General features: G+C 45.8%; 1 protein-coding gene across 1 annotated transcript; it reads right to left on the minus strand.

Annotated features, from left to right (window-relative positions):
* Window positions 1-290: 290 nt before the first annotated feature.
* Window positions 291-1,024, minus strand: LOC100277977 (uncharacterized). Its single transcript, NM_001151406.2, has one exon. The coding sequence runs from the start codon at window positions 814-816 to the stop codon at window positions 478-480; it is 339 nt and encodes a 112-aa protein (NP_001144878.2). The 5' UTR covers window positions 817-1,024; the 3' UTR covers window positions 291-477.
* Window positions 1,025-9,586: the final 8,562 nt, after the last annotated feature.

The following is a 9,586-nucleotide window of genomic DNA, read 5'->3' on the forward strand; positions in this document are numbered from 1 at the left end:
AAATCAATTATTTGTATTCAGGACTAAACATTATCCACGTTAATGTCCTACTGATATACTGGCCTAACAGCAGCAGGGCAGACTGGAGCGAGCACACCAAAGTTCATCTTCGTTCATGTGTTGCTCGCGGTTCCAAGCTAAAGTGAACACAGCCGGCACGCAGGGGTGCTTAGGAAGAACCAGATTCATGGCCTGGTGAGAGGAGATTACAGCAGGCAGACACAGAGATGGCTTTTTAGATGCCATCTCATTCTCACCACTATCTACAAAAAGAGCTACTAATGATATTCATACAGCGGAGCAAAAGCCTCTCCCTCCAATATGATTCCGATGATCCGATCCATGGATCCATATCCATTCGAAGCAGCGAGCGAGCGACGAGAGAGCAAGAACCTACTACATGCACCACGCGCGGACAAGATCTGAATTATACTAGTATTTAAGGAGAGAACGAGCGTGGCCGGCCTCAGCAGCTCATCAGCTCTGGGTCTCCGGGCACTCGAGGATGCTCTCGAGGCACGGCCGCCAGCCGCCGTCGCCGACTCCCTTGGCGTGGTTGGCGGCCTGCATGTGGTGGATCGCGTCCTCGAGGCGCCGCTCGCCGCCCTTGAGCTGCGCCACGAGCCACTCGAGCTCGCCGCGCGTCAGCACGACCTTCACCTTGAGGCCCTCCGCCGGAGCTACGGCCACCATCTCCTCCTCCTCCTCCCGCAGCAGCTGGCTTATCCTTCTCATCTCCGAGAGGCTCTCCTCCTCTTCCGGCAGAAGCATGCCGCGGTGACCCCGCTTGGCGGCCGTGTTCAGGCAGTTGCCCATGGCTGGATGGCGCGCGCGGCCTTCGGTTGGTGGTGTGTAGGAAGGAAGGAAGCTGAGTGAGCAGAGGTGGCTGGTGGGAGGCACGGCCGCGCGGGGAATTTTATGACGCCGGGATCTGGTGGCTGGTGCCTGGTGGTGGCGCGCGCGTGCAGCCGCCGTGGTGTGGTGTGGGTTCCGCTCCGCGTCAAAAGGGCAGTCCCGGTCCCATACGAACAGATCCTGCTGCTCTCTAGACTATATAAAAATTTTATAATATACCACTTTATAGATAAATAATAATGTATATTGAAATTAATTTTTAAAATATATAAGACGCTAGATAATATATAGCGGTGTAGATTAGCACTTTACAGATTTAAAAATAAGAACGACGATCACAGATTAACCTGAATCCTGATCGCTCGACTGTGCATGCCTGGCGCTGGCGCAGTGTTACCCAATGTCTGGAATCCTGGATGGCTGGATCGGCGAGATGGCGAACGACGATCGTGTGAAGGGTGTGATCGCACAGATCGCACTCGTGTGGCGGTGTGGGCATGATGGTTGGGCAGTGGGCGGCACGTGTTGTGCGGTCTGTGTACGTCGTGTGTCCATGTGCCCAGCACTACCAGCTTATTGGCTACCCCTACTATTTTACTACTAGCATATAGCTCGTACTAACGTTACGTTCCTAGGAAGAGATGGACGACGACGGTGGCGGCGCGAGGGGTTGACGTCAATGGGGACGCGGAGAGAGGATGGTTGAGAAATGATCCAAATAATATTGTCCATTAAATTTAAGTGGGTAAGGGAGATGAAGTTATTCAACGATCAGAAAAGTTGGTTTTTATGATGTGTTAAGTATGAATGCAATTTATTTGATGGATGTAGTGAAGATTATAGGTGTGTGGGTTATTTGGTTGGATGAGTTTGTAAAATTTAAACTGGTGAATTATATAATAATATAGATAGATACTAAATATTGGACCCTATTAGTTTTAGGCCCTCGGTCCTCACCTCTGTCGCATACTCGCATGGCCTCAGGGCCGACCCTGCAAAAGGGTCGGGCGGGGTGTGTGGCATGCACTGTGGTGGTGCGTGTGTGCGTGCAACCGTGCACATGGGCGCGGGCTCGCCTCCGGTCCATAGTTGCAAGCTTGGGATATATACGGTCGTTGGATACATGCAGGGCTGGCCGACGATAGTGAAATTATGCTGTCTGGTCGGTTCAATAATCGGTATTCCTTTATATTAAAGCCGGTTCAAAACACGGCCTTTCATCGGCACAAAAACCTCCAGTCATCTGATCACACATCAACAGTTCCACACAAGACCTCTCAGATAGCCTTCTCGTGCCGTGCTACGAAGCTTCCAGGAGCCGCGCACGTGTAGCTTTACCCCAGGCGCCGGCTCAACAGGTCACCCCCGCCCCCGCGCGGAGATCCGCTTCCTCCCTCGCCTTGGCGTGCTGTCGCGCGCACGCCCCACCCGTGTAGCTTGAACCCCCGCCGCCAACTCGGTAGGTCCGCCCAACCCCCTCCCCCCTCGGCGTCGGCTCATCAGGTCACCCCAACACTCAGGGCCTCCCACCAGCGTCGCCCATGGGCAGTTCCAAGCCAGTGGCCGTCAACGAGCCAACTATTGGGGATACCAGGAGGGGGGCACCGTCACCGTTCCTATTGCCGTTCGGCCAAGTCGTCGAGCACAAATCCAACAACAAAGCAACGATCTAACCATCCAAAGCCTTTTTTCCTTTTATTTTAGTCGTCGGCTTTGACAATGATGAGTAACAACAACTGCTAGAGCGCCAGTGCCATCCTCTCCCCCCGTTGTTGCTGCCGCCAGGAATCCCATCCCCCTCCTCCCACAAACGACGCCGCAGTAAACCCTAATATGGGATTCTAAACACTTGAGTCATGCAAAAAAATAATATTAGTGTTATTGTGATTATGTGTTTTATAAATGGAGCATGTTTCTCTTTGTTAAATTAAATACTAAATGAAATATCCAAAGTAATGCATCATGCTGAATTTTATTTTTGTGTTGTGGCATCTAAATTTGAATTTGAAATTAGAACTTAGTTGAATTAGGATTTGGAATTGAGATTTGAAATAGGAAAACTAGAAAACAGGAAAAAAAAGAGAACACCTTCTGCGCCGAAGGCATTAAGATCCAGCCCATCTCCACTCTACGCACTGCTAGCCCACGTCGAAAACAGGTGCCAACACCTAGGCCCGCGCAGTCAGCCCCCTTCTCTCAGCAAGCGACGTTGTGTCACTGCCATGGCGAGGCCCACGCCATAATCTCAAGCCACACAATCTAGCTCCCCTCACGCGCGCGTCTTTCTCCGCCCGCTGGCAGATGGACCCCGCAGGCCGACCCTCGGCCAGCCGGCGCCGACACCATGGAGTCACTACGCGAGCGGGCCCCAACCCACAACACCTCATTCCCTCTCGCCGTGTCAATAGGACTCACAACAATAAAATGTAATCTTCATGGAAAGATAAATAGAGAGTCAAATAGATAGCCAAAAATAAAGAGTCCCTTGAGATGCTCTCCCCTTTTTCAAAATTTAATTTTCCTTTTGGGTAAGAAGAGAATCACAGAGAATTTGACTATTGCATTATATAGACTAACCTTCCCCTATATGTATGAATATAAAAAAATAATAACAACTAAAAATCAACCCTATGCATATTTAAGAGGGAGGTGGGGGGGGGGGGGGGGGGTAAAAGAACTAAATGTGGTTTTAATCTATATAATGAATGGAGGAAGCATGTAAAGGATACTGAATGATCCTGATAGTAAAATGCATGGTACCAATTGAACTTTAAATCGATATATACGATACCCATCGTTGGATTCTTGAAGTAGAATCATATTGCTTTTCTCCGAGGATTCCCTTCTCCTTTATTGAGACTACTATACATGTCATAAGCTTGACAAAAGTGTTAGTCTCAAAGATGCCAATATTTAGATTGACCTCCCCTAAAGGTGTGCATCAGGTTTTGAATACTTATAGGAGACATGCACTTGGACAAGATCAAGATACCCCTTAAACAAAAATGTCACATGGGTGTGATCATTACTTAGGCGATACTTACTAGCAAGTCACGAATAATTTGGGCTTTGGCACATACAAATTGAACGATACCAATTGATAATAAGTACCACTTGAATCATCTGTTAGAAAATTAAATGAGCTATATGACATGCTCCTGATTATTTTAAACCATCAAGGTGTGCTCCAAACGCACAGTACCAAGCAATCGTACCATATGATTGTCCTAGTGTATGTATGTCAAGTATTTAAAACAAAATACATAGCAAAACTATGTATAAAAAGGTAAATTAGATACCACTTGTAAGGTAAACATTTAATACTAATTTGGAATGGTAAAAAACTAGTTATCTAATCATGGGTAGAGAATTTGGGTCTATAGCCTTTTCTTGTCAATTAACGTTATCCGATATGATGCACCATATGATATTCATTTAGATTTAGGCGTTGTTTTTTTACGGATATTGCTTGTGTCGTGATGGAGCTCATGTAATTTAAGGGTGTGTTTGCTTCTGCTTTTAAAATATGCTTCTGCTTTAAAAAGTAGAAAGATTAACCAAATAATTCCCACCCGGGCCCAATTTTTCTCACCGCAACTGCTTTTTTCCCATCATGTCTGCTTTTCCATAGTTCAACTCATGAAGCAGGTAGACCATGCTTTTCCATCGGTGGCAGTGAACCAAGCTCAAAGAAATTACCCACCTGCGATTAGTTAAGTGGTATTGAACCATTATTTGTATTTCTTCTCTTTTCTTTCTCATCCATCGTTCTCTCCACACATCAAACAAGACCAAACAAAACTGAGAGGAAAGCTAGGGTTCGGCCGCTGGGCCTCCCACCACTGGTCTCTGGTCACCACCCATCCTAGAGCTAGATCTTGGCCTCCAAGTTGTTATCCTCCATAGTAGTCTTGTCAGCTTCTCTAGGCGGGACCCCCTCTTCGGGAGGACGTTATTTAGTTATTTTTAAATTACTTGCTAGTTATTTATATGTGTGGAATATTATAATGATAAAAATTATGCCAATCAGCACAAAAAATGTTGCACCACGGTTAATTTACATATAAACAATATTATAATAGATCATATGAAATCTATTGTTTCACAACTGTTTGAACCAAATGACTTTCAATTTTCTCAATATACAACTCACAACAACTTTTTCACAGCAACAGTCGCTCACGTCAAGGTCAACCACCATAGCCACACCTAGAGTCTAAGCTGACATTTTAGAGACTTAGGACCTCGAACAGACTTAAAGATTAGAGCCTCTTCTATATAATATGTTTTACTTAATATTCACACATTTTTATCATTGAAAATTAATATGATATGGTATTGAAACATATCAATTATTCATACAATATCTTAAACGTTTCTTCTAACATTTTTATGCAAAGTCATCAATGATGGTAGTGATATCAACCTCATCCAATAATTTATTCTCAATAAATAAAGTTGTCAAACTGTTCGGTTGTTCTTGGAACATTATAAACCTTAAATAGTTTTTCAACAATTTCGGTTTTGAAAAGTTTCTTTTAGCATGCCGATGTCACAAGCATGATTAATAAGATCTGATAAGCAACAGATATATTGGGATAAGTGAAAGGGAAATGACTTTAACCATTTTCTCTAAATTAACTTTGGTACTTGATGACCATCAAAACTTTATGAACTAATGAAAGGGAAATAGGGTCAAACCTTTTCCTATAAATGATTTTGGTGGTTGAATGCCCAACACAAATATTGGACTAACTAGTTTGCTCTAGATTATGTATTCTACAGGTGCATAAAGGCTCAACACAAACCAATAAAAAGATCAAGTTAGGGTTCAAAAGAAAGGAGCAAAAGAAACCGAAGAGAACTCTGGTCTGGCGCACCGGACTGTCCGGTGTGTCACCAGACAGTGTCCGGTGCACCAGGGGTCGTACAGTCAGAACTCTTCACCTTCGGGTTTCTCAAGCGCTGCTCCGCTATAATTCACCGGACTATCCGGTGTGCCACCGAACTGTCTGGTGCACCAAGCGGAGCCACGACTAATAGCGCAACGGTCATATGCAAAAGTGTGAATAGTGCGTGAACAGTGCGCGCAGAAGTCAGAGCAGGCATCAGAGGCGCACTGGACAGTGAACAGGACCTGTCCGGTGCGGCACCAGACTGTCCGATGCGACATGAAGTTAGCGCTCCAACGATTGAAACCGTCAGAACCCTAACGGTTGGGTGACGTGGCTGGCGCACCAGACAGTGTCTGGTGCACCCATCGACAGACAGCCTCCCCAATGACTATGTGGTGGTTGAGGGCTATAAATACCCCCAACCACCACCACTCCAACTATCCAAGGTTTTTAGACATCTCATTCAATACAAGAGCTAGTGCAATCAATACAAGACACAATTCAATAGAATCAAAGCCTCTCCAAGTCTCAAATCCACTCCAAACAATTAGTGACTAGAGAGAGAGTTTTGCTCGTGTTCTTTGAGCTCTTGTTCTTGGATCGCTTTCTTCTTCCTCATTCTTGTTCTTCAAGCACTTGTAATCAAAGCAAGAGACACCAATTGTGTGGTGGTTCTTGTGGGGTCTAAGTGACCCAATTGATTAAGGAGAAAGCTCACTCGATCTATGTGACCATTTGAGAGAGGGAAAGGATTGAAAGAGACCCGGTCTTTGTGACCACCTCAACGGGGAGTAGGTTTTCAGGAACCGAACCTAGGTAAAACAAATCACCATGTCATCCGCTTTATTTCTTGGTTGATTTGTTTTTCGCCCTCTCTTTCAGACTCGGTTTTAATTCTAACGCTAACCCTAGCTTGTAGTTTGTCTTTTAAGTTATAAATTTCAGATTTCGCCTATCCACCCCCTCTAGGCGACTTTCAATTGGTATCAGAGCCCGGTGCTTCATTAGAGTCTAACAACTCGAAGTGATGTCGGGAGATCACGCCAAGAAGGAGATGGAAACCGGCGAGAAGGCCACAAGCCACGGGAAGGCTCCAACAAAGGAGTCTGGCAACAAGCTAAAGGAGGGATCACCTCCTCACAAGTCGCATCGGAGTGGCGACAAGAAAAAGAAGATGAAGAAGGTGGTCTACTACGAGACCGATTCATCATCGCCTTCTACATCCGGCTCTGATGCGCCATCCATCACTTCTAAGCGCCATGAGCGCAATAAGTTTAGTAAGATCCCCCTACGCTATCCTTGCATTTCTAAACGCACTCCTTTACTTTCCGTCCCACTAGGCAAACCACCAGTTTTGATGGTGAAGATTATTGTATGTGGAGTGATAAAATGATGCATCACCTAACCTCACTCCACTCTAGCATATGGGACATTGTTGAGTTTGGAGCGCAGGTACCATCCGTGGGGGATGAAGGCTACGACTCGGATGAGGTCGCCCAAATTCGGCACTTCAACTCCCAAGCCACTACTATACTCCTCGCCTCTCTATGTCGAGAGGAGTATAATAAGGTGCAAGGGTTGAAGAGCGCCAAGGAAATTTGGGACATGCTCAAGACCGCGCACGAAGGGGATGAGGTGACCAAGATCACCAAGCGGGAGACGATCTAGGGGGAGCTTGGTCGATTCATCCTCAACCAAGGAGAGGAGCCCCAAGCCATGTACAACCGGCTCAAGACCTTGGTTAACCAAGTGCGCAACCTCGAGACCACCAAATGGGATGACCATGAAATGGTCAAGGTTATTCTTAGATCACTCGTATTTCATAATCCTACTCAAGTTTAATTAATACATGGTGATCATAGATATAAGCTAATGTCTCCCGAGGAAGTGATAGGAAAGTTTGTGAGCTTTGAGTTGATGATCAAAGGCTCCAAACAAATCGTCGAGCAAGGCGGCACCTCCACACCCGAGGTGCAACCCGTTGCTTTCAAAGCAACGAAAGAAAAGAAAGAAGAGTCTACATCAAGTAGGCTCCCCATCGACGCCTCCAAGCTCGACAACGAGGAAATGACGCTCATCATCAAGAGGTTCCGCCAAATCCTCAAGCAAAGGAGGGGGAAGGATTACAAACCCCGCTCCAAGAAAGTATGCTACAAATATGGTAAGCCCGGTCATTTTATCGCTAAATGCCCTATGTCTAGTGATAGTGAAAGGGAAATGTGCCCTTGGGCCATTTCTATAATGTTTTGGTGATTAAATGTCCAACACGATTGATTAAGTTCTTATGTGCTAAACAAAGAGAGAAATACAAATCATATTACAAGGTATGTTTCTAGACTTAGTACATTATTTTTGAATACTAATGTGTTTGTCTAAGTACTAGAAACAGTGCCAAGAAAAGGAGTTTGCAATTGAAGAAGTGATGGTTGTGTACAGCCAACTCCAGCTCGGCCTGGCACACCAGACTGTCCGGTGGTGCACCGGACAGTGTCCGGTGCCCTAGGCTGGTCGACGGTGAACTAGCCGCTCTCGAGAAACGACGGAGTTGTACGGCTATAATTCACCGGACTGTCCGGTGGTGCACCAGACTGTCCGGTGAGTCATCCATGACGAACTCGTCGCTCTCGGGAAAAGAGAAAGGCGACGTGGCTATAATTCACCGGACTGTCCAATGGTGCACCGGACTGTCCGATGGTGCACCGGACTGTCCGGTGAGCCAACGGCGCTAGCGCCAACGATTGTCCGCGCAATCAAGGCACGACACGTGTGACAGAACCTCCCAAGTCATTAGGCCCACCTACAGTTGTCCTTATCCATCGGACCTCGGACAACCCTACAGGTGCACCTGATCACTTGACAAGTTCGATATCTGAATTCTTTACCTTGCCCAAGAGCGTTTCACCCGTCACGCAGACATTACAACACATCGGAGGTACGAAAATGAGGAAGCAGTTACAATAACTTACTTTATTTTAAAGTAAGAAAGAGTATAATTATTACAGACCAAAGTAAATATAGGAGTGCTGAAGTAATATTATTACATAACCTGGGAGGCAAAAACCCCTCTCGATAAATAGTAAAAAGTTTTTCTTAACGGAGGACACTTCCTCCCGCAGCTTCAGTCTTGATTTTCTTCTTTAGGCACCACCTTGGAACAGAAGCAACAAAAGTTTGTTGCTTCTTCACCTAAAACAACATGGGACAAAGCCCTGAGTACGAAGTGTACTTTCGCAAGTCTTACCCGTCAAAACAAAAGTCTCTCAAGGATATGCTAGCCTTTGGGAATCAAGGTATGGCTTATCAATAATCAAAGACTCTGTTTGCAGAAATGCTTACTAATAGTGGATCCTTAAAAGTCTAGTTTTATTAGCAAGTTAAGTCATTACCTTAGTTCTAGAGTTCTTTCTACCCTAGTTCAATCACTTGACCTATACTTGCTATGTGTAAGTCAGTGACCAAGTCTTCATGTCCGCGAAGTTACGGCGATCTGAATCGATTATACTCAGCTGAGGATCTCAAATCACACGACATATGTAGCACTTAACCCTTGCATATGTCAACTCGCCACCGGGGTTCTTAAGACCAGATCAGGTTCACGCCAACCGAGAGCACAGATACACCACCGTCTAGCCTCTTGCCACGGAGGGTACACACTACTCTCGCCATCTCTCCACTCCCATTGCGTGTTATCTTATTCTAGTATTAGTCTGCCCGAGGCAAAGCTTACCCATGATGAGGCATGTGACCAGTTAAAGGGTTCTTGGTCAGCAAGCCTACATCGAGAAGGTCCTTAATCGACTCAGACAGAGACACTACACCGAGACTCTCTTCTCGTG

The sequence above is a fragment of the Zea mays genome, chromosome 6 (assembly GCF_902167145.1).
Source record: "Zea mays cultivar B73 chromosome 6, Zm-B73-REFERENCE-NAM-5.0, whole genome shotgun sequence".
NCBI lineage: Eukaryota > Viridiplantae > Streptophyta > Magnoliopsida > Poales > Poaceae > Zea > Zea mays.

Excerpts from the sequence above, each read along its gene's own strand:
- LOC100277977 (NM_001151406.2), bottom strand. The coding sequence starts at position 816 with ATGGGCAACTGCCTGAACACGGCCGCCAAGCGGGGTCACCGCGGCATG.